Below are 24873 nucleotides of genomic sequence, written 5' to 3' on the forward strand. Positions count from 1 at the left end.
CAGGGCCCCTCACCTGTACGTAGACACACCCTTCTCCTGTCACCCCCATGCTGTAGTCCCCTGGCACTTCTGGCAATGCCACACGCTGGAGCAGAAGACGGTTGGTGTGATCCACCTGGAAGTGGGTCTGGAAGTTCCCTGTGGATTGCAGGGTCACTGTGGAGGCTCCTCCACTCTTGGCGTAGGTCGAGGCTCCATATTTGGACAAGGCCTGGAGTGCCACCACCGTGTCCTGCCAGAGAAGAGATGGGCCCAGGTGCCCAAGGAGATGAATTAGCCATTCCCATGGGCCTGGAGTTTCCATCCCTTCAAATCCTCCCATACAGCAGTGCCTTGCTGAGGTGTAGAAGGGAGACAGAAAGGTTGGCTTTCCCATTTCCACCCATTCTCCCCCTTCACCAGCACACACTATGCTCCTCAGTCACTTTGGCCCCAATCCTCCAAGATATTTAGGCACCTATCGTCTATTGAAAGCTGCCAGATGTCTAAATACCTTAGGGAACCCTAGGGACCTGGTATCCCTGATGCTTCATTGACAGGAGCTGGGAGAAGACGCCACCCTCTCTCCCTTGAAGACATGCTGCAGACAGCCCAAGTGGAATAGGAGCTGCCTGTGGCTCAGAAAGGACCATGGCGAGACAGGCAGGAGGCTTGGCAATGGAGTTTGAGAAAGTCTTACAGCCCTTGGGGTATCAACCTAACCAAGATAGCATAGAGAGGTAACTCCCAGAAGTCCTAGCCTCAGAACATTAGCATGGCCTGGACCAGCTCATACGGGAAGGTGACACCTGCTGTTCAGTGTCACTCGGGATGGTTCTATCCTCTCTCCCACCAGGCATGTCCAGCAGTGCCTGGCTGCTGCTGCTTCTCTGAGGGAACCTCAGCTCCTGAGCTGGATTGGCTGGTCTGGATGGGGTCAGTGCTGGGGAGCTGGGAATGGCATTGCACTTGCGGGGCTCAAGGTGACTCATTTGTCATCCATATATAGGAGCAACATTCATCCTGTTTCTAGCTTCATTAGCTCTTTGTGCCTGTGGGGATCAGATGGAACTGTGCTCCATGCTATAACTATCCCATGATTTAACCCATATGGTGAGGAGACTGCACGCTCACCCTTTCTGCAGGGCTGCCTTTCCCTCCTCCCGGGTCACTTGTCTGTCTCCTGCCCTGTCCTGTCCGCCTCCCACCCTTGCCCTTGGTGCCTGGGCTGGGGAGGGGAACGGCTCACCTGGGTGGAGGAAAAGCCCCCGTTGGGATTCTGCTGTTTGCTGATCCACTTTGTGATTTGAGCTGCCGACGACAGGTCATCCCGGGACAGTTCCGGAAGCACGGTGAGGTAAGCCAGGAGCACGTAGGACGTCATCTCCACCTCAGCAGAGGGAGCCCGGGGGTGATAGAAGGGGAGATCGGCCTCGGGCTGCTTCCCAGGCCTCTGCCAGTGAACGGAGCCGTCTGCAGCGGGAGAAGGGAGAGGGAGGCAGGGGGAGAAGGAAACAGAGGCTGGGTAAGTGTCATTTCTAAAGGGGTTATTGATCTTCTGCTGGTGCAGGTGGGAGGACAGAGTCCCCCAAGCGCCTCTGGCACACTGGTGTGAGAGGGAAAGGGGTTAAGTAGCCCCTTGCTGGTTTGGTGGATTTACACAAACACTCAGTGACTAATCAGGCTGCCACCTCTGGGCCCACATCCCCTTTATCTTATGCAGGGACAGCCCAGAAACGGACAGGAGCAGCCTCTCTTGCACTCACTGACCCAAAAGATGGGAGGTCGCTCAGTGGTCCCAGCCTCAAGGGGCAAAAGGAGGATGAGGGAGGCAGTGACGGTCACACTCCATTCAGCTGGGCGAGGGCCCTGTGCACCCTTCTGTTCCAGCCCAGCCCTAGTCCTCCGTGGGTTTGCCCGGGACACGGGCACCTTGTTTGGAGGCCCCAATGATCCGTTTCCCCCTTTGCCAGTCCAAACATCAGGCTTCTCCTCGTCTTTCGTCTCCTGCTGCAGGGAGCAGGCCAGGGAGGAGCGTCCAGCGCGAGGAGCGGAGCCTGGAGTGAGGAGCGGAGCTGAGCCGGGGGGACCCGGCTGAGCTGTGCTGTTGCTCAGTGGGAAGGGCGCCATTGGGCCAGGGTGACGGGATATGCTCACGCACAGCACTGAGCTGCAGGGAGAACCCTTCCCCCCGCAATACACCTGAGTAGCTGCAAAGTCAGGTGCCCGCAGCCCTGGCCCCAGCTCACGTTTCTAAATCCCCTTTGTCCTAATGGGACTGGTTCAGCACGAGGAAAAAGCCGCCATCCAAGCGTCCCCACAGGTGCCAGACCTAGGGGAAGGGACCCAGGCCCAGCTCTCTCCTCCCTGGTGATGCCCCTTATGCCTGGGGACCTGTAAGGCAGCTCCAGTGCCCTGAAATGGGCCCCTTGAGGCTTCTCTCCGTGTGATGCCCCTTGGACCAAAGCAGCTGCTGCCTCGCCCGCTGCCTCCTGAGCTCCTCCCAGCCCTTCCTGGGTTGCGGTAGCCAGCAGAGCCTGCGCCGGGGTGGAGGAAGCTCGAGGCCACTCAGCTGCTTCCGCCCCAAAATGGATGACAGGGCTGGGGAGCAAGAACCCTCCTGAGGCGAAGGGGGAGAGCAGGGAAGGGGGGGCTGGAGCCAAAGGGGCGGGCAGAGGGAGGGGCTGGGGAGGAGGGAGAGGGAAGGAGAAAGCGCGGATGAGGGATTCCAGCGAGGGGGTTAAGGGGCAGGGAGGGAGAGAATCGGCACCTCTGGGGGGTGGGGAGGGAGGGAGGGAGGGAGACACCTGTGAGAACTGGCGGACACACAGATTTTGTGCCACTACCCCTGTTTTGCTTAGGGCCGTGATTTTCCTGCCGGTGCCTTCAGTCTGGGCGCAGTTATACCCGCAGAGCGGTGCCTTGTCTGGGAAAGCTCCAGGGGAACAGTTCTCCCGGCACACGGCTATCACTGCGTCCACACTGGGGGAGTCACACCACTTTAACTGCACGGGAACAGCTGCACAGCGCGGCTTGTGCACAGACAAGGCCTTTGGGTCCATCTACGCCGGGGAAATGCTCCGTGTTAGAAAACAAAAGGCATGACGCTGGTGAACGTGACTCTCAGCCAGCACAGACAGGGACGGCGGGGCCTACACTCTGCTGCTTGCAGGGCGAGGCGCTGGGGCACCCTCAGTGAGCCACCGGTGGAAATGTGACTGGGTTGGCCACGACCGGCTGCTGGATTCCACCCCCCGACTCGGGTGCTGAGTGGCCTTTGGCAGCCTGGCGATACCTGCATTCGCAGAGCAGAGAGTTGCCTAACTCCCATGAGGCCTCTGGGCGGGGGGCTGGAGATGGGAAAATGTGTTTGTGGAGCCTGCAGAGGGACAGGTGGCTGCAATGATGGGAGGAGAACTGGGAATGTGGGGAGGGGGCTTTGGGGTGGAGTGAAGGAGCCCGAGTGTGTGAGTGGGTCCTGGGGCAACAGTGCATGTGCTTGGCATTAGCTTGTGCCTGGGGCCAGCTGCAGCGTGTGTGTGGGGGGAGGGGCAGATGTGAGGCAGCAGGACCATTGAGATTTTGTGGGCGTGGAGGGAGTATGGGGGAGCTTTTAGTGCGGGAGGCAGCAGAGAGGAGAGAGGTTTGGAGCGCTAGGACCTAGCGGTGCTGCAAGCAGGGACTGGGGGAGCTGGAGAGCTCTCTTGGCTGGCTGCTAGGGCCTGCTGGCAAGGCCCTGAGGTAAGGGCAGAAGAGGGTGCGGCAGTCGCATGGAAGAGGCCCTGGGACAGGGGCCGGCAGCAGGGGCGGATATAGGGCAGGGCAAGCGGGGCAGTCGCTCCTGGCCCCGCGTTTCAAGAAGCCCTGCACATGCGCCATGGTGCCACCGCGCATGTGCCATGTCAAAGGGGGGGACCCTGCGAAATTGTGCTGCCGTGGGCAGTTGCCACTGAGGAAGTGGCTGGAGGGAGATTGCCGGTTCCCCGGAAAGGGAGAGCGCAGCGCGTGGCACGGCTGGAGGGCAGTGTCACTGAAAAGGACGCTGCAGTCCTGGGACTGGCCCGGGGCCTGAAATGACAGTAAAAGCGACAGGGCGCCTCACGAGGGTGCATTGGCCAGCAGAGCTAATTTCCAGGCCAGCCAGCAGGAGGCGCCACAGTGGCACGTGAATCCTGTGTCGGCCGGGAAGAAAGGCCTGGGAGCTCCCAGTGCGGGAGGCAGGAGTGAGGTTTGCGGAGGGGGACGGAGGAAGGGAGCTGAGGAAGAGGAAGGCCGGGCCGGTTACACGGTGCAGCAAAGGGGAACATGGGCGAAAGGAACAGGAAATGCTAACCAGCTGCGGGGGGCTGGGAGGGGGCAAGCGGAGGGAGGCAGGACGAGGGAAAGCACTAATGCAAGGGACAGATGCAAAGGGAAAGTTGCCCTTTCACCAAAGGCGGGATAGGAAGGAGGCATCAATGACCCAGTGTGAAAGGCCGGGGTACGACAGGCTGTGAGGCCAGAACTAAGCCTGGGCTGCCCCTCTCTCCATCTTGTTTCATCCTGTCACATAAGAGCCACCTGCCTGGTCCTCGTCCCTCCTGCCTCTGCCCTGCGGTGGCTTCCCCTCAGTGCGAGTCTGAGTACCAGGTCACCTTCCACGTGGGGATGCAGGCCCCGCAGGCTGGGTCAGGAGAAGGGCCTGTCAGGAGGTCTCACCTTCTTTCACTGCTTCCTTGTCCAGCGAGTCCAGCAGGGCCCTGCGCTTCTCCTCCTTCCCCGCCAGGGCGAAGGCGTAGGCCAGCAGTGCCCTGGTGTACACATGGGTTCCTTCCTGCTCCATGGCCGTCTCCAGGCAGAAGAGAGCATTGCGGACCACAGAGTGCTGTGAGGGGAGAAAGAGGGGGCTGAGAGGGGGCGGGGAGAGATCGCCCACTGCGCTTCCCCAATGCAACTTGCCCTTTAGCAGAGAGACCCCGTCTGACAGCTTCGGTGCAGAAGGGGCCGGGCCTTGGGTGGAAGGTGCGGGGCTGGGGGCAGCCAGTCCTCAGCACTGCCCTGGGCATGGCACTGGGTCGCCCAGCCCTCAGGGCCGAGGGGAGGGTGTGAAGAGGCAGCCTGGAGGCGATTTAAGAGGCCCAATGCTTTGTCTGTTGCTGCTGCCCCCATGGCAGTGGCAGTGGCCAGGCGCTCTAGACCCCTTTGAAGCGCTGGGCCCTGAGGCAACTGCCCGTTTTGTCCCCCCGTCGGCAGCCCTACTGGTAGCAGTTTTGAACCAAGGTCCTGATGATGGGAGACCTGTCTGGCTCTCATACAGTGAGCACACGAAGCAGAGCCACAGCGGCTCCTGCCTCTCGCTACCTTCCCCTCATCACGAGGGGACATTTCCCACACGCACAGGCTGGGCCGGCCGGAGGCATGGGTGAGCCAGGCAGCTGCCCAGGGCGCCAACCGATGAGGGGCGCCTGATGGCAGCTGTAAGAGGCGCATGGTGTCCCTTACAGCTGCCATCAGGAGCCGTGCGCCTGGCTCCCGCAGTGCTGGCCCTGCGGCACTGGCCAGCAGCACCCTTCATCTCACGGCTGCAGGGCCTTCACGGCCCGGCACGCGCGCCAAAAGGGCTCGGGCCGGCCCTGCGCACAGGGACAACTACGCACTACATGTCCCCACAAGGCAGTGCGGCTGGAAGGGGCACAAAGGGCCCTGGGATGCCTAGATCATGCACCACCCGGCCGACGTGCCTGATACCACAGGAACACGACGCGCTGGCACAAGTGGCCCTGTGTGAACTCGCTGCCCCAAATAGCCTTTTGGCTCCTCGCCGATGAGAGAACTTTATCCAGGGCCACGTGCGGGTGTGGAAGAGGCCTGACTGCGGGAGAACAGAAATCGGCCCTGGACGGGGACCCATCTGGCTAGTGCCAAGGGCGGGAGTGTTATTTCCCCGAGGGTTAAATAGCTGCACAACTCTAAGCTGGGTTGCCAGAGAAGGTCCAGCAAACGCTGCCTCCAAAGCTTTTAAACAACGATGATATGAAAGGATTAGCGACGAGACAGAGCCAGTGTCCTGGCCGGGAAGGGAAGCTCCAGGGAAACTCCAGCTCAAGGTCTGGATCTCACTGTTACGTCTTTTCTGACTGGATTGCCCCATGTTTCAAGGCTTCTGTCTCGGGGTGGGAGGCTGCCGAGTTGGGGCCCCTGCTGCGCCGTGGCTGGCGGGGTTATAGGTACGTACGGTGACGGGCAGAGGCATCTCCAGCAGCGCGATGGTGATGTAGGCCGAGAGCGTAACCTCATCATCCACCCCGCCCTGCAGGGAACCAGAGAGAGACATTAGCCCTGAGCCCCTCCCCTGCTCCTCCTTCCTGGGGCCTTCGACATCCCTGGTCTTCCCACAAGCAGGTGCCTTCCCTGTATCCGCCCTCTTCTCCCTTCCCCTTGCTCTTCCCCCAGCTAGATCCCATCCGCCCCACTCCCAAGGCCCCTGCCCAGCTCCATGTGCCGCAGTGGCAGAGCTGTGCCCATGCGGGGCTTCAGGATCCCTGTGACACTGGCATCCTGTGTGGGTCCCACGAGGCCCACAGGAAGCCAGCTGGGCGGGTACGTCACCTTGATGGCGTTGTTCAGCAGCGTCCCCGAGCTGCGGAAGCAGCCGTTTTCCTTCTGTTTGCCAGCGAGCCAGGCCAGGGCGTCCTGCACGTGCTTCTCCTCGATGAAGATGTGGGAGCGGGCCTGCGCGAAGGACTTGAGGACGAAGGCCGTCAGCCTACACAGAGATCAGCCACGGTGAGAGCCCCTCCCATGCCCTGTGCTCGCTGGCGGGGTCGGGGGCCCCAGGCAGCACCTGCCTGGGGGGATGCAGCAGGAGCTGGAGGCCTGGAGCAGGGAGCCATTCACTCACTCCGCCGCCTGCCGACCTACGGCCCATTTTAGGACAGGAAGGGAACCAGCTTCCTGCACTGGTTACAAATGGCGAGGGCAGCAGTGGGGGGACAAAGTGGAAGAGCAGCCTCAGACTCTGCAGAGACCAGGAATGGCCAGGACATTGGCCCTGCACGTTCTTCTAGCGCCGCACTGGGGGCAGCACTCAGAGGAGCAGGCCCCTTATTCGGCCTCTGAAGCCCAGCGCCTCCTAGCGCCGCACCGGTGCAATGGAGTCAGGAGTGGCAGAGGGAAGAGCAACCTGTACCGAGCTGCCCACTGCCACTCCCTGCAGAGCCGGTGTGTTCACCCTGCAGAGCAGGCACTAGGCACCGAGGGGCTGCAATGGCTCCACCCTCCGTCACCCGCTCCTCGTTCGCCTGAGGGCTGTGGTGGCCTAACCTGTCCAGCTTGGGTCCAAATACGTAATTTTGGAAAGGCCGAGTATCCACACTCAGACTTGGGGTGGATTCTCTGCCCTGCCCCCTCCACTCCCACAGCACAAAGGGAGCTGAAACTACCAGCAAGTTGTCCAGCCGGGGACTCTTTGGCCAGCACTTTTATGCCTTCTCCACATAGCCCGGCACAGAGGACAAGTGGCTGGCGTGTGCTGTGTTGTGGATGCACCTAGCTTATGTACGGGCCTCCTGGAACTGAGGGCAACTGGAGCAAGTTAGAGCAGCCCCCAAATGCTCTAACCTGACTTGAACAGGGAATCAGAGGGCTGGAAATGGCAGGCCTCCAGCACCTGAACTACATGAGATCTCCCTTCCCCAGGCATCCTCAGCTCTCCATCTCCTCATCTCTCCCGCCCCTGCAGCATCAGCGCCTGTTAACAATGGGCAAGCTCCAGGTTACAAGAGGAGGGAAGAGTTCAGCAGCACGGAAATCCTACCAGGTGTTCCCCGATTGCCCATAACGTGGCCCAAATGTGCTGTAGGAGCCGTCCCAGTGTTTGTAATTCAGCTGTGTCTGGTAACCTGAGAGGGAGAATGAAGGTGCGTTTTACTGCAGTGAAGTCCAGTGTAGAGGTCAGCTGGGAAAAGGGAATCGTCAGTTCCGTCTGCACATAGATGTCCTGTGCTCAGCATTATAACTAGGTATAGTTGCGCCCTCCACCTGAGTTTCGCATGCATCGCGCTGTTTACTTTCGCAGCTTATTATTTTTACTTATTGCATCTTTGCACCCTTGATTATGACGCGTCCAGCATGAGCACTCTGCTTGCCCTGCCCTTTTGACGGCCCGTTAAAATGCTGCAAATCCCAAGGTTGTTAGGATAGTAGAAAAATGCCAATATCAAGAGAGCTTGTTCTATTGGCATTGGCAAGAGGAAGTGAGAAGAAGGGAAGGGAGTAGAACTGCCTGCACACGAGGGGTTGTACGGATGGAATTATTGTTATTAGTTTACTTACTTACTTTGTAACTGAAATAGTTACACTGGTACAAAGCTGGGTTTGGATGAAGTGTGAGATGCAGAAGCAGGTTCAATGTACAGTACAAGAGCCAGCCAGCCCTCCCATTCCTACAACCAGCCTCAGTCTATCAGCAGAGAGACCTTGGTCTTCTATTAGCTAGTAAATGAAGGTTCAGGCAAAGGGTTATGATGTGCCTCTGCTAGCCACCAATGGCGAGTTTAAGGGTTCCTTTGCAGCAGCTAAACTAAATGGGAAGGCCATCTCTGAAGACTGCAACCTCATGAAATGAAGGGTGGCGCAGAAAAGGAGAATGAGGAATAATCAAGCGTGTGGCCCAAGCTGGGGCTGTCCTGTTGGGTGTTGCTTTCTTGTTGCACCAGCTGTTAACCGGTAACTTCTCTGAGTTGCTCCTAGGCACGGGAATGTCTGACCACGGGGGAGGAGAGGGCCGGGAGGGGGGCGTCAGAGGCATCATTCCAAGGGGTATGACAAGGGTTAGGGTGCTGCCGACGCCCTGGTGGCCAGGAAAGGCTGAGGGGCTATGTGGGGAGCCGACTCTCGTTTGCTGAGGTCAGAGTGAGTTACATCTGGGCTCAGACTGGAGAGCAATGGGGTGACGGGGCCGAGAGTGTACAAGTGACTACACCCCGCCTCCCAAAAGTGGTGGTCCGTCCATCTGTCTGTCCACCCTTCTCAATGGAAACCTTATATGAGCAAGGCAGATACAGAAAGCTCCAGCACGACCTTGGAAGGGAGCAGGGAAGAAACAAAAGCCCCGTCCCGCCTCACCGCTGACTAAGTAGCTGATGGCCTTGGATTTGGTCTCCTCGCTCAGCTGCCCCGTCTTGTTCAGATAGTCCAGGACGTAGATGTTGGGGGCAAACAGGACCATGTTCTGCTCCCCGCAGCCGAAGGGCATCTGGAGGAGCTGCTGCAGGTTCTGCATGGCCGTGCCCAGGATATCGCCTGGGGACGGACCCAGAGAGCGAGTGTCACACAGAGGCAAAGGGCGCTGCAGAGCACAGGGGGCCAGCGTGAGAGGTGCAGGCCAGACCTGCGAGAGCTCAGGGGGCGGGAGGGAGAGAGACACACAACAGAGGGCAACGTGCGCTGAGAGACGGGACGTGGAAGAGCGCCGTGAAGGGTGCGCTCCGAGACGGCCAGAGAGGAGCAGTGGGCTGGACGAAAAGCCGGAGGTGGGCACGAAGGAGAGAGGAAAAGGAGGAGAAGGGCTCGCTAGAGACCACGGCAGTGGGACAGAGGGAGGGGCTGTGGCAGGTGAACAACAGGGCTGGGGTGGAATGGGGGCAAGGCCGGGACCGTCAGACAGGGAAAGCGGTGGCAGCAGGACCCACAACCGGGCTGTCCCATGGCCTCACTTACCCAGTACTGAGAAATAGGCCCTGGCTGAGCCCTCCACCACGTTCTCCGGGAGCCTCAGGGGCAGTGGCTGGGGCACTGTCTTTCCTGGGGACAAGCAGATCGATGGGCTAGCTGTAAAATCCCCCCTGAGAGCAGTGGCCAGGCCGCTGGGACACTGCCTCTGCTGCGGCCTTTGCCCTCCACTGCACAGGGCTCCCTGCCGTTAGCAGCCCCATTCCTCCATAGCTTTACAGTGACCCCCACAGGGATCCCCAGCTCCCCCGTCCGGCCTGGATCCCCTCCGTGCCACCCCGGCCCTCACAATGGAGGGAGGAGCCAGCACCTGATGAGCCTCCAGCTCTTCTTCCTCTGGAACCTTCTTATCTGTAATGCCACTCCATAGACTCAGAGAGTGAGGGAAGGGGAAAGCCCCAGTAAATCCCATCTAGCCCATACCCCTAGCACCCAGGCCAGGAACGTTCCCTAAGACCCACCCCTCCAGCCCTTCCTGTGGGGACCATTCCAGCCCTTCACCGCAGCAAACCTCTCCTCGTCATCCTGCTTTCTTCAGCTCCATACTCAGCTTCTAGTTAACTCTTCCCCTTCCAAGCCTGCGGTGCCCACCCTTCCCTCTGCCGAGGATGTCAAGAGGGGCGGGGCTCTTACCAGCTGCACAGAGCAGGACGTTGTAGGTTGTTTCCTTCTCGAGCCCTTCAGGCTTTGGGTGGGGAGGAAAGGGGAATGGAAGGAAAATGAGAAAGGTGAGAACCTGCAGAGACACTGACCACCTGAGGAAAAGCACCAGGAAGGCTGGGTGGGTGGGTGGGAGAAAGGAAGCGGAAGACTTGCAAAATCTCATGTAATAAAAAATCTCACTGAGCCAGCAGATAATGGTCGGAAATTGTCTACTAGGAAGTTGTTGCCTCCTGGCTCCCAAGGGGAGGATATTGCAACGTTATTCCATGGGTGATTACTTGGTGATAGCACACTGGAAAACACGGGCTTTGCTTGTTCCACAGAGAGAAAAAGGAGCCAAGTTACCATTCAAATTTCACTTGGCACATAGGCTAATTTTAAAGCAAAAGCCAAAACCGACTTACTGTAACATGATAGAAATGAAGATTTGGAGGAGACTTTGAGAGTTCATGTAATCCCACTCCCTGCTCTGAGGCAGAACTAAGAAAATCTTTGACAAGTGTTTCTCTACCCTATTCTTAAATCAGATATGAGGGGGAATTTGCAACTTCCCCAGCTGCAATCTAATGCAATTATTTCTTTTCTTACTCTTGGTGAACATGGAGAACAATTGATCATTTTCTTTATAGCGCATATTATTTCTAGGGAAATTGTACATGAAAAAAATTAAAAATTCTGAATACAATATTTTAGAACTCTTTATATTTTGTCAGAATGATGACATCTAAGCATATCAATTTCAATTATTTTGATAATTTATTTAAATTACAATACCATGGATGGAGAATGGGAGTAGGAAGCACTGGAGAAAATCCCCAAACTCCCTTTATATAATAGTAATGGAGCTAGGGTTGACTCTTTATTTATAAGTATCAGAGGGGTAGCCATATTAGTCTGAATCTGTATAAACAACTAGAAGTCCTGTGGCACCTTAGAGACTAAGGGTATGTCTACATGATAAAGTTAATTCGAACTAACAGATGTTAGTTCGAATTAACTTTGATAGGCGCTACACACGCGAACCGCTAGTTCGAACTTAATTCAAACTAGCGGAGCGCTTAATTCGAACTAGGTAAACCTCATTCTACGAGGACTAGCGCCTAGTTCGAATTAACTAGTTTGAATTAAGGGCTGTGTAGCCACTTAATTCGAACTAGTGAGAGGCTAGCCCTCCCCAGCTTGCCCTGGTGGCCACTCTGGGCACCACCAGGGAAACTCTTCTGCCCCCCTCCTGGCCCCGGAGCCCTTAAAGGGGCATGGGCTGGCTACGGTGCCCGTGCCAGGTGCAAGCCTGCCAGCACCCAGCCAGCAGACCCTGCACCTGGCACGGCTCGAGCCGGCCACCCGCTGCCACCCAGCCCTCCTGGGAGCCTGCCCAGGTCCGCAAGAGGCGGGCGCCCACCTGGTCTAGTGCGGACATCGTGGACCTCATCCACGACCTCCGCACTAGGCACAGGAAAGTGGCCGTCTAGGGCAGGAGAGCTGCCAGCCTGGCCACCCAGGAGCAGGTTTGCATGAAAATCAAGGTGGTCCACTGAGACCCCCGACCCTGAGCTTAGAATGGCCGTACTGGGTCAGACCAAAGGTCCATCTAGCCCAGTAGCCTGTCTGTCAACAGCGGCCAACAGTAGGTACCCTGGAGGGGATGGACCGAAGACAATGACCAAGCCATTTGTCTCGTGCCATCCATCTCCAGCCTTCCAAAACAGAGGCCAGGGACACCATTTCTATCCCCTGGCTAATACCACTCCATGGACCCAGCCTCCATGAATTTATCTAACTTCTCTTTAAACTCTGTTATAGTTGTAGTCTTCATGGCCTCCTGCAGCAAGGAGTTCTACCGGTTGACTATTTGCTTTGTGAAGAAGAACTTTCTGTTAGTTTGAAGCCTGCTACCCATTCATTTCATTTGCTGTCCTTTAGTCCTTATATTATGGGAACTAATGAAGAACTTTTCTTTATGCACCCTCTCCACACCACTCATGCTTTTATAGACCTCTATCATATCCCCCCTCAGTCTCCTCTTTTCTAAGCTGAAAAGTCCCAGTCTCTTTAGCCTCTCTTCATATGGGACGTGTTCCAAACCCCTGATAATTTTAGTTGCCCTCCCCTCTCCCACCCTCTTTCTGATGCCCTGCCGGCACTGCTTCCGGCCATCTTTAAGCTCGGTTCAGGGTCCACTCAGTGTGGACATGCCAGTTCGAATTAACAAAACGCTAATTCGAACTAGTTTTTAGGTCTAGATGCACTAGTTCGAATTAGCTTAGTTCGAATTAACTAATTCGAATTAAGTTAGTTCGAATTAGTGCTGTAGTGTAGACATATCCTAACAGATTTATTGGAGCATAAGCTTTCGTGGGCAAAGATCCACTTCTTCAGATGCATAAATAAACTTTATTTATAGTTAGTAGTCAACAAATATCTGTTGCCATATGTTCCTATTACATTAGACACAACTGAAGAGTAAGTAAGAGTAAGTAATCTTTACCCCACTAACTCCACCCCTCCTTCTCTTCAGCAGGGAGCTGGGGTTTGAGAGAGGGTACTGTCTCTGGGGTGGATCTGAGGGTTTGGCAGTGTGGGAGGGGACTATGGGTGGAACTTGGGATGTAGGAGGGTGACAGGATGCAAGCTCTGGGAGAGAGCTTGGGTGCAGAAGGGGGCTTGAGGCTAGGACTTGGGGTGCAGGAGGGATAAGGGGTGCTGGCTATGGGAGGAGTTTGGGCGTTGGGGTGCAACCTCTTCTCACTTACAACCACTTAAATCCTGCTGCTTGTACTTAATACAATCACTTTTATTTACTATCAAGCCCAGTGTAAATACTTGTTCCCTGGGGGAACAACCAGTGTGCACGTTCCTCCTTTCATTGTGAAGGGGGCTTCCCCAAACAATTTATGTGGGGTCTGATCCCATTTGGTATCCCGGGAAGCTGGGCCCAAAACTGCATTTTCCTTGGGCCTGAAGAATTTCAGTATCTGTCCTTCTCTTCAGGGGGTGGGGGGGCAATCTCAGCTCTGGGTCTCGGCTGGGGGAGACCAGGGAGCTGGCCCAGCAGGACAGGGTGGTGAGAAGCCCCAGGGAGCAGGAAGGCGAGTGGCAGTGGCCATGTCAGCACCTCGGGAAGCATCCCCAAAGGGAATTCTGCAATCACCCCCGTCACATAACTCCTTACCTCTACTAAGAGCTGTTTGATCACCGTGTCCTTCCGCCCTTTGTCCAGTTCCTCCACTACCTCATTCCCACAGCGCAGATTTGTCCTCAGGGCCTCAGCACTCACTGAGAAATTCACATTACCTGAAGCAAAGAGGAAATCTTTGGCTGGGCATCGCAGTACAGGCTGTCCATGTCATTCGCATGGTGTGCTGCTTTGCCACACTGCTGATTGCCCAATGGTGTCTGGACACCTCCCATGCATGGATGAATGTATGATGCCCATTTTACAGTTTGGAACACTGAGGCACAGAGACACTGACTTGCCCAAGAGCTGGACACTGAGTCCAGGTCTCCTCAGTCTAGTCCAGTGCCTCAACCACAAAGCCGGCCTACCTCCTTTCACAGCAGATCAGACTCTTCCAGAGAGATTGGAGCCACCCACTGTCTTGTCCAGAAATATTGGAGCCACTTGGTCCCTCACACAGAGGTTTTGGAGCCGGCCATTAGTGCCCGATACTGAGATTTTGGAGTTGCCAGGTCCCTTACCCAGTGATTTTGGGGTCACAGCCCACGACGCTGTTTTCCGTCCATTCACACAGAGACAATAAGATTCTTCTTCGTTCTCCACAGGGGTAGCCTGGAAGTCGGCAGATGGAGCCAGCGAGATGCTGACCTGTCAATTGGATAGAGAGGTGTCACCAGGCAGGCAGAGAGAGGCAGTCGAGGGGCTGGGAATAAATGGGGATGGGACGGTGCAGGGAGTTTGGAGGCCATGGGGATTTGGTGGGCAGGGACCAGGGGGGAGGGAAAGCTGAGGGGTCCTGTGGCTTGGAGAGGAGCAAGAGACTGAGGAGGGGCAGAGAGCTGGGCGAATGGTTCTGAGGAAACAGGTGATTGCAGGGCCTGAGGGACACAGGGCCAGTCGGGGGAAGAAAGACAAAGTGGTGGCCCCAAATCTGCCACCTTGGTATGAGTGAGAGCCCGCTGGTGTCTTCTGAGGGGTAGAGAGAAAGTGCTGGAAGTGGGGGAGGGACTGTCTGGGGAAGCTGAGAGAGAACAGAACTGGGGGCATCAGCGAGCACAGCAAGGGGCAGGGAAGGAACGGGGGGACGTGGATGAACAGCGGAGCTTGTTCTTGCTTCACTTGATCTAGAATGACCTTAGACTGTAGCCCATCCTGAGCTTTCCAGCGCATTGGGCTACCCGCATTCTCCAGGCTTGCTCATCAGCTGCCATGTGGCCTAAGGCCTCCCATTTCAAACTACATTTCTCTGTGTGGTTGATAATCACACGCTTCCAAGTCATCCTGGCTCTGCCCCTCTGTCTTGGACTTTCTGGCTGCCAACTGAGAGCCATAACAGAGAGTCGGTTATGATTCGTTTGGCACACATGCCCTACCCATCCACGTCTTCTCTTACAAATGCTCTGTGGTCGAGACCTCGCCTTAGCCATTTTTCTGACCTCGTCATTTGTTTTCCTTTCCTCTCCTCTTACTCCTAATACTCTCTGCAAGCACTTCTGATGAAAAGCATCTAACTTCTTAGCATCTGTTCCCTGAGCGTACGGACTGAAAACTCAAAATCGACAGGGAACGGCTTGAGAGGGTCAATTGATTCAAATATCTTGGAAACACAATAAGCCAAAACAGTAAATAAGCAAATAAGAATAAGGACCAGTAAAGTGAGTGAAGCTATTGGTAAACTTAGGAGCATTTGGAAACTTAATACCGAATCCTTATATACAAAAGCAAGTGTCTACTCAGATGTCGTAGTAGCCATAGCAACCTACATAGTGAAAACTATCTAGAATGAAACCTACTGACATAAAAGCAGAGAGAAAAACCACCCCGGTCTTGCAGTGACCCCTTCCAGAGTCCCCTCCAATGCCTGTGTTGGAGCAGGAATACACAAGAGGCAGTGGGGCCATAGATGCAACTGGACATGACAGGCCAGAGAGTTTCCCAGCAGCTGTAGGCAGCTGGGGATGTTGTGCAGCAGGAGGCCAAAGGCCAAGCACACGTGTCCATTCCAGGAAGCCGGGGTCTCTGCTGGGGGGAGGGGATTTACAATGTGTGGGTGCCCCAAGTCCCTTGCTTGCCATGGGCTCATGAGATGGGCATAGGAGGTCTAAGGCCAGGTGACTCCAGCTGCACAGGAAGGTGGGTTCAGGTATATCTGCAGCTCGCAAACATCTCAAGAGATTTCTTCTTTCCTGCACCTGCTCTGTACCCCTGTAGAAATGCACACCTAGCAGCCAATCAGATTCCTCCTTTCCATCACCCATTTCTTACCACTGTAATAAGACACTTTCCAAGGGACCAACCAGCTACAAACCCTGGATGGGACGCTGAGCTGGATCTGGCCCATGTGGTCTCCTCCCTGCCCCTGCTGAGCAGAAGTGAGAGGGTCCCTTACCCTGATGCAGCGGCCCAGGTAGTTGAAGACAGTGGCCTTTAGCGTGAAGGCCTCACCGCGCACTACGGAGTAGGGCAGGGTGAGCTCCAAGAAGAAGGGCTGGAAGGCTCTGAGGGACACAGTCGGGGACAGGCCAAAGCCAGTGTCGCTCGAGGTGCAGAAGGTGTTGGCTTTCCACTCTGTGATGGTGTCGGGGATGGTCAAGGCCAAATCAGCACTGCCCTCTGAACTGGTGAGAAAACAAGAATGAGGTGATGGGGGGGGGGGAGGTTGTGTACCTCTGGCAGAACATCGTGTCCCTCATAGCATCTGAATTGCCCTCCTCAACTTCTGTAGCTGCAGGGTCTCCCGGGAGCACTGAGCATGTCCATGCGGGTTGGCTCTTGTAGACTCGCTGCAGAGCAATTCCTCCCATCCCAGCCTACATTCAGCTCCATAGAACAGTCATCCAAGTAACAAGACTGGCGGGTGGGGGGGTGGTTTGAGAAAATCCCTCAGACACACGGATACAGAACAGGGATGAGGTGCATAGCTCATAGCACTGTCTCTGCCAGAGCTGGGACAAAAACCAATGACACCTCCCTCTGACACACACACTCCCTGCAGAGGCAGGTCAATTAATAGGGGATTGTCCATTGTGATCCACACAATGAATTGCCTCTCAGTTACAGAGAGGAGAGGGAGTGGATGTGGTACATTAGAATTAGTTACTTCCTGCCTTCCCTCCAGCTACCCATCCACCCCTCACCCTTATCTCTGGTCGATACTGCACCTGTCACAGAAGGATCAAAGCACCTCCAATGGCATGTGGATAACTTCTTCTGAGTGTCTGTGCAGCCCACTTGACCACATTCCCCACATCCCATAAACATCACTTACTTCACTGGAACTAAATCCCAAATCCACGTCTCCGGGAAGTACTTCCGGATGGTCTCCACTGGGCCAAGAGTGCCAGTATCCAACCTGAGATTATGTAAGCCACCTCTTCCATATGCGTGCCTCGCTTCAGATGTTGGGGGAGGGAAGGGATCAAAAGGTGACATGTTAGACCTCGTTCTATACCAGGCCCAGGTCCACTGATGTGAGTGCGTCTGTTTTGGATGCGGGGGGCAACGAGGGCAACTTCCCCAGGGCCTACCAATTGAAAATTACTCCCGGCTGCTGCTGCTATTGCTGCTGGAGCCCAGTGGTGATGGGGACAGGATGAGGTGGGGCCTTGCAGAAGCAGGAGGGGGTAGGAAGAGGTGGGTCCCTTTCCTGGGCCACGGGTGGTGTGGGAGGAGTCATGTTGGGGAGAGTCATTTGGCTGGTTTCCAGCTTGTGTCCCTCCCCAGGTGTCATCACTGGTCCAGTGGATAGAAACAGTCACCCTGGTGGGTTCTTGTGGTAGATCCCCAGAGTCCAGTGGGGTCACAGCTACACTGCCCGGGGCCCTGGGTCCAAGTACTGAGTGAGTACAATTTGTGCACAGGCAAAGCTGAGGTTGGGCTGCAGCCTAAGTCAGGGCTACTCCATATGTGGCCACGGATGGGAGAGAAAACAAAAAAGGAGTCGCTATAATGGCCTTCTGTTGGTATGCATTTTAGTAGTTACATCCCTGGACTCATCTCCAGTTATATCCCCAGCTCATAACTCTGGTCATCTGAAGAAGTGGACTGTGCCCACAAAAGCACATGATCCCATCTACATGTTTTGTTAGTCAATAACATGGGTTCCCAAACTGGGGGGCGTGAAGAAATTCCAGGGCGGGGCATGAGGTGACCCAGTCCCCTCACCAATCCTCCCCCAAGTTTTGCTGCTATTTTTGTTTTTTGTCCCCGATCAGTTCCTTTTTTTCCCCCCCTCAACAAGTTTTGCTGCTATTTTGGGAGGGAGGGAGCATGAGGGTTTCTCAAAAATCAGAAAGGGGATGTGATGCTGAAAAGTTTGGGAACCACTAGTCTGTAAAGTGTTACCAGACCATTTGTTGTTTTTTTCTGTAACAGACTAACTTGGTTACCCCTTGAAATTCCTGGACTGTCATTGCTCATTAAAAGTGCTGTCCTATGGGTAAAAATCAGGTAAATATTGCATTGTATTAATATCAGCAGAACTGACTTAAATGGGGCCTGCATGTTGGTAAGTCTTGCCTTCATTTTTGTATTGATGCCTGTCAGTGTGAAAGACATTATTTGCATATATTTGCATATATATTTGCATGTATACGCAATCATACTTAAGTTGTGGCCCTCAGCATGTGCTGTATCATTGTGGCCCCCGGGGCTTCCAAAGTTGAGTAGCTCTGGCCTAAATTAAAGCTCTGGCTCAGCCTGCAGAGTACACGTCCCAACAACCTCCTCTTTGAACTTGGCCTTTTTTTGCTTAGTTTTTCCTCTGGTGCTTCCTACGAAATGGGAGCCTGGCTGTGGAAATGAGCCTGATCCAGGTCAGAGAGCTGCAACCAAACTCAACAAGAGTTAGCAGCTGTTTTGCGCCAGCGGTGCACAGGCGCATGAGGAGGTGTCAGCTGCCACTGCAGCTACAACAATGCTCATGTCCTCAGCCCACGAGCAGGCAGGGGGAACTGGACCAGATTCCTATTTCAGGACTGACTGTTGTGGGGTTTGGCCAGCACAGCTGAGAATAGAGTCTGGTCCAGTTGGTCTAGTTTCCATGCAGAGGAGAGGCTGAAAGGGAGGGGGGGGGGGAAGAAAAGCAAAGAGGGTGTAAGCAGGGTGAAACAATGCCATTACCATATTCCATAGGAGCATAGAACCTTTGCGGCAGACAGAGGTTGGGCTTATGGACCTTGGTGCTGGTGAAGACTTTTAACCCCATCTCCTGTAAGAAGATAACCCAGACAGCCGTGTGAGAAAGGAAACCTTACATCGGGAGGTCAGTGACCGCCGGGACAGGATCAGGATGTGATGGGCTTATCACAGTGGGTCACTGCAATGGGCAGACAGTGATGCCTACTGGTATCACAGAAGCCTAAAATGTCAATGCCAGTGAGGCTAGTGGGGAACCAAGGGCTGGATTTATGTCATTTAAAGGCACCAGTCCAGCAGCTCCAGACAGCCATCCCCTGTGGCCTCACAGCAGGTTTATTCAAGGCATCAGCAGTGCAAGCTTCTTCCAGGCACTCAGCTGCTGCTGGCTGGCCAAGGCCCTGCCCTAGAGGGAGTTCAGTCTCTCTGGCCCAGTCCTTCCCCTGCCTCGCTGCAGAGACACCTAATGCGCACTTGGCTTTAGGAGTGAGTCCCACTGGGAACAAACTGGAGAGCCTGCAGGACACCAAACCCTTGCCAGGTGGGCTGGGCGCTGCCTCAGAGCAGCACTCCATGTGCACATGCATGTCGATAAAATGGGGGTCGGCCCATGGAGAGGGGATAGAGAGTGTGTGGGAGAGAATCTCTGCCTCTGCAGCCATTTTGTCAAAGTCGCCCCTTTCTGGGTTCTGTTGCTTTGCTTCCACGGTTAGGACATCCCTTGTCATGTGTAAGTTAGTGATGGGGAAAGGAGCATCCAGTTCCTACAGCTGGGGGTTTCCATCTAGGCTTTGCCCTGCAGCTTTAGTTATTACCTCCAATGTATCAGTTCACAAGCATCCGGATCAGAGGCTATGTCGACACTGCAATGCTATTTCCGGATACCAGAGGTGCCCGGACTATCTACCCTGTGTCTTTTGAGTGCATCCGCTATATAGAAATATAGTGGACGTGCTATTTCAGCATCCCCGTAAATCTCGTTCCATGAGGCATAAAGGATGTCTTGAAATAGCGCTTTATTTGGAAATTTGGTGCTGTGGAGACGTGCCAAATTTTGAAATAGCCTATTTTGAAAAAGAATCGAAATAAGAGATGCAATTTGTGTAGCGCAAATTGTGTATTTTATTACACGCTAAGAGTGCAGCGTAGATGCACCCACACAGAGTCCAGTGAGGAAACTCTAAACCAACAGCAATTTCAGACACTACCGGGAGGCCTGGCGCTCACCTTGAGAATGTGGAAGGCATCCCCTTCCCCGTCAGGAGAAACGGGCGTGTAGATGAATCCGTTTAAAATGACATTGCTGAGACTCACACAAGGGTTTTCGTCTTCCTCCTCCACATGGTGCCCCCTGTAATCATAGCCCCTGATGTCCTTCACCGGGAGTAAATCGTACACCTGCGGGGACACGACTCGATGGCAGTGGCCACAGGCCCAATAATGACAAACCAGCATACGCCACCCTACTATCTGGTGAGGAAATTCTAAACCAACAGCAATTTCAGACACTACCTAGTGACCACAGACAACTTTACACGAACACACCCACGTGTGCAAGCCCAGTGCCCAAGGGTGACCCTACAATAATAAACCCTACAGTCAGAGCAGCATGCTCGCTGCTGCCTTTTCCATAATAACCAAGGGCGGCCCTGTGGCGCCACAATAATAAATCAGGACGTGTGGTTGTGTCCTCACACCAGGCCCCAGAACTAAACACCATGGGGTGCAGCAACAGTTTTCACGAGTGCCCGACATAGATCAACCCGCAGTGCAGACCCTGTGCTGACAAGGGGCACCCCAGTACCAGACAGACTGCCCTCAGCCTCACACGTGATTCTCTGCACTCTCCAGACACCACCGGCTCTTGTGCCCTTTGATCACCGGACCAGGCTGGGACTTACAGAGCTGGGCGACAGCTCAGCTTCAGGCTTCATGAGGAGAACGCTCTTGTCCACAGCTCGGACGGCGCACAGGGAGCCCGGGGAGGCTCTGACCTGTAGGTGAGCATCAGAGGCTGGGAGGCCCTCGACTGGTGAGAAATGCAAGTCGACCTGCAATGCCAGGAAAAGTCTTAGAGGAGATATTTCTCCAGATACCTTCACACACTGCCCCACAGCACAACCCAGACCTGGAACTGCCTCACACAGCCCTGCCCGTGCCCCTCAGCCCTGCCCTGCAGCCCCCTGCTATTCCAACCCTGGGCTCCCCTCACAGCCCTGCCCGTGCCCCTCAGACCTGCCCTGCAGCCCCCTGATATTCCAGACCTGGGCTCCCCTCACAGCCTTGCCTGTGCCCCTCAGCCCTGCCCTGCAGCCCCCTGCTATTCCAGCCCTGGGCTCCCCACACAGCCTGGCCAGTGCCCCTCAGCCCTGCCCTGCAGCCCCTGCTATTCCAGCCCTGGGCTCCCCACACAGCCCTGCCAGTGCCCCTCAGCCCTGCCCTGCAGCCCCCTGCTATTCCAGCCACAGGCTCCCCTCACAGCCCTGCCAGTGCCCCTCACTCCTGATGAATACAATTCAAAGATGACCAGCAGCTCCCCCTATATGTTAGTTCTGCTTGCACCTTCCATAATTTTGCCCATGCAAATTAGTCCTGAAGTGCGTTCATCTCTCATATTTAGTTGCTGATCCTTGGTCAGGGCCTGGCAGGCTCATGGAGCTAGTGAACATTTCCTGAGTTTCCTGTGAAGTTTGCCATTCTAGGTTCTACAGACGGGCCATGGTCCATGGGGTGAGTGTGAGTTGCAGATCAGGATGCTCACCTTATTGGCAAAGCAGTTTTCAATCTTGAAATCTTCCGAGTTGGCGACAACTTCCCCGCTGGGTAACGTGGTGTATACAAGTACCCGGGCCAGGGGTGCGATCTCGGGCCCCACGGGGACCCTCAGCTCAAATACCTGGACAACTGGCAAACAGAGAGCCAAGAGGATGAGAATGAGCTCCAGGACCACACACTTCCCTAGGCTCCCTCATCACGTCTGCAACATCAGCCACCCTGAAAAGTGCTTTAAACACAGTGTCATGGGGTCCCTCCCCTATGCTTTATGAAAATTGGCTTTTGGATATGAATATATGTAACTCAAAGATGTTTTATGCAAAATGCATCATGCAACATGTCACTTTTAAAGTTACAATCTGCTGAATCTGAATGTCCCATTTTTTGTGCATGTATGATTCTTGTTCTGCATGGTAGGGAAAGGAGGAGGACACCTCTCCCCATCCTCTTGGTCCACCTTTGGTCTGCTCTTTCTCCTCCCCTCCCTACTTGCCTTTTCCCAGCATTCCCCAGGGCAGCACTGCTGAGAAGTGGCACCACACAGGCTGGAGCCAAGTGGCTGTGCCTTCCCCACTGCCTGTGAGAGAAGGGAAGGAGGGATGGAGGAAGGGGGGTGCCACACTATGGAGCAGACTGAGACGCCTGACGGGCTGGCCCTCCCGTTTGGGGCGGGAGGAAGCACTCACACACTCCTTATGTATCCCTGTGTGTCATCACTGTTCTTGTATGTGGAATTAGGAAAATGAAGTGTGAATCTGGCTTGAATTCTGAATGTGGTAATGAGCACCATCAGGGATACTTTAGGAACATAACGGCTCAGTACTCAAACCAATGACCAGTGAAAAGTCTTGTTTGTCCTGTAAGCCCAAACTATGATTGGTCCTAGAAAGACATGTGACTACCTGCTACTAGACTCCATCTTGAATCTAGTACTTTTCCATGGGTTTGGGTAGCCTAAATGAAGGGTCCCCACCCTGGGGGAAAGTGTATTTTAAAAACTGAAATTTGTCAGGTCTTTGTCTTCAGCTTGCCTGTGAAACTGCCTACCCCATGCTAATAGGATACACATGAAGAAACCTGGCAACAAAGATCTCTGAAAAAAGCTGTAGACCTTGACCAGAATAACTGTTTAGGATAAGAATTTGCATGTAACAAGTTTCTTAGTGGATTAGAATTAGCTGGCATCTTTAGTAACTTACTTTGATCTTTTTTCACTTGCAATCACTTAACTCCTACTTTTTATACTTAATAAAAATGCATTTGTTTATTATCAAGCCAAGTGTAAATAATTATTACCAGGGTGGGCTTGTGCCTCTCTCTCTTTCATTGATAAATGGTACTGATATTAGGAGCTTTCTCTGTGTAAAACTTTTACACAGAGTAAAATGGATTTGGGGCCTTGGTCCTCTTTGGGGTCTGTGTTCCTGGGTGCTGAGCCCTTATAGTTAACCTCTCTCAGAGCTGAACAGGTTCTGTTTTGCTCTCCTGGGGGGCAGTAATCCTAATTCTGTGCCTTGGTTGGGAGGAGACCAGAGGATCTGGTCCAGCAGGACAGGATGGTGGGGAGCCCCATAGGGCAGGAAGGCAGGCATCGGTGGCTTGATCAGCACAGCAAGATTTAGGTGATCAAACCCCAAGCATTTAGGGGATCAAACCCGTAATACATGACTAAGAATTCTGGTGCACAGCGGAGCCCCTTGACTCCTACTGCAGACGCCTGTGGTGGGATATGCAGGAGAGGTAGATTTGGTGGAAAATCCAGCGAGAGTCTGGCACTGTCCTCCTGGAGCCCCATGCAAATGAAAGCAAGGAGAGGAGCTCATGCCGTGCAGTGACTCGGTGTGGAGGGTTGTGCCCACAGGGCTATAGAGGGGGTGGGATTCCACACTCTTCTGCTCATCCCAGTGGAATTTGTCCAGCCAGCCCGAATGAAAGTGGGAATCTCTTGACACTGCCATTAAGGAAACGAGTCGTCCTGCAGCACCTTAGAGGCTAACAAAAATATATTGTTAGGTGCTGCAGGACTCCTCTGAGCCTTTTAAATTGCAAGGCCACCATTTCAGATTTTGGTAGCAGGGGCTGCTCTATGCATGCAGTGAAGGGGGGGGGGAGAAGAGAGTGAGAGCATGGGGGGTGGACTGAGGACAGAGGCTTCAGCAGTGTTACTGAGCATGCTCAGTACAAGCCAAGCACCAAATGGGGGAAGGAAATCAACTACACCCCCCCACACACACACCCCACCTCTATCCAGGGCTACTAAGGCAATGGAGAACTCTACTCTGTTTGGCAGACAACTTAGCAGTTAGCCATAAAATATAATGTCTATTCTTACTTTGGGTATGTCTACACTACCCCACTAGTTCGAACTAGCCGGCATTTAAAAATGGCGCTGGCCGGCTTCATGGAAATGAAGCCCGGGAAATTCAAATCCCGGGCTTCATTTGCAACTGTGGATGACTACATTACCCCTGCTAGTTCGAACTAGCGGGGTAGTGTAGACATACCCTAAGTTACTAACTCTGGGGAGAGGCAGACCCTGTCAGGGCTCCTGAGCTCTCTCAGCTCTGGAAGGGGTGTGGGGTCTGTTGGGTTATACCAAGGGAGCAGATATATTTCAGCTCTATATAAGAACATCAGAGGTCCTTCTAGGCCTGTATCCTGCCTTCCAACCATGGCCAATGCCAGGTGCTTCAGAAGGAATCAACAGAAGAGGCATCATCATGATCCATCCTGTCACCCATACCCAGCTTCTGGCAAACAGAGCCTAGGGACAACCTCCCTGCCCATCCTGGCTAGTAGCCATTGATGGACCTACCCTCCTTGAACTTATGTTGTTCTTATTGGAGCCCTGTTATAGTTTGGGCTTTTCCACCATCTTCTGGCAAAGAGTTCCACAAGTTGACCGTGAAAAAATAATTGTTCATTTTAAATTGTTGCCCATAAATTTAAATGGGTGAGCATCTTCTGTTATGTTAGTGAAGAAATGAATATTTCCTTATAATTTTCCACATCACTCATGATTTTCTAGACCTCTAACACATCCCCCACCCCCTTAGTCATCTCTTTTCCAAGCTGAAAAGCCCCAGTTTTGTTAATCTCTCTCCATATGGAGGCTGTTCCTTACCCCTAACTATTTCTCTTGCCCTTCCTGTACCCTTTCCAAATATGAAATACCTTTTTTAAGGATTTTTTTAGATGGGGTAACGAAAGATGTGGGCATACAATGACTTTATACAGAGGCAATATGGTATTTTGTGTTATCTATTCCTTTCCTAATGAGTCCCAATATTCTGTTAGCTTTTTAGTTTTTAGACTGCACTGCACATTGAACAGATGTTTTCAGAGAACTAGCCACAATGATTCCAAGATCTCTTTCTTGAGTGGTAACAGCCATTTTAGATTCCATCATCTTGCATGTGCAATTAGAATTT

At 54.0% G+C, this 24873-nt stretch overlaps 1 protein-coding gene across 2 annotated transcripts in view; it reads right to left on the bottom strand.

The window, feature by feature from the left end:
- The window catches only part of LOC102443957 (alpha-2-macroglobulin-like), a 64588-nt gene that overhangs the window by 13277 nt on the left and 26438 nt on the right, over positions 1 to 24873 (bottom strand). For both annotated transcript variants that reach the window (XM_075902349.1, XM_075902356.1), the window contains exons 14-30: positions 21429 to 21571; positions 20569 to 20718; positions 19895 to 20065; positions 18653 to 18740; positions 16800 to 16923; positions 15921 to 16149; positions 14053 to 14179; positions 13526 to 13647; positions 10324 to 10375; positions 9679 to 9762; positions 9085 to 9261; positions 7775 to 7859; positions 6568 to 6724; positions 6194 to 6268; positions 4678 to 4843; positions 1229 to 1452; positions 14 to 232 (exon numbers count right to left, since the gene is read on the bottom strand). In XM_075902349.1, the coding sequence (XP_075758464.1) occupies positions 14 to 232; positions 1229 to 1452; positions 4678 to 4843; positions 6194 to 6268; positions 6568 to 6724; positions 7775 to 7859; positions 9085 to 9261; positions 9679 to 9762; positions 10324 to 10375; positions 13526 to 13647; positions 14053 to 14179; positions 15921 to 16149; positions 16800 to 16923; positions 18653 to 18740; positions 19895 to 20065; positions 20569 to 20718; positions 21429 to 21571 (2393 nt within the window). The remainder of the gene's footprint in view (positions 1 to 13; positions 233 to 1228; positions 1453 to 4677; positions 4844 to 6193; positions 6269 to 6567; positions 6725 to 7774; positions 7860 to 9084; positions 9262 to 9678; positions 9763 to 10323; positions 10376 to 13525; positions 13648 to 14052; positions 14180 to 15920; positions 16150 to 16799; positions 16924 to 18652; positions 18741 to 19894; positions 20066 to 20568; positions 20719 to 21428; positions 21572 to 24873) is intronic.

Source organism: Pelodiscus sinensis, chromosome 1 (assembly GCF_049634645.1).
Source record: "Pelodiscus sinensis isolate JC-2024 chromosome 1, ASM4963464v1, whole genome shotgun sequence".
Lineage (NCBI taxonomy): Eukaryota > Metazoa > Chordata > Testudines > Trionychidae > Pelodiscus > Pelodiscus sinensis.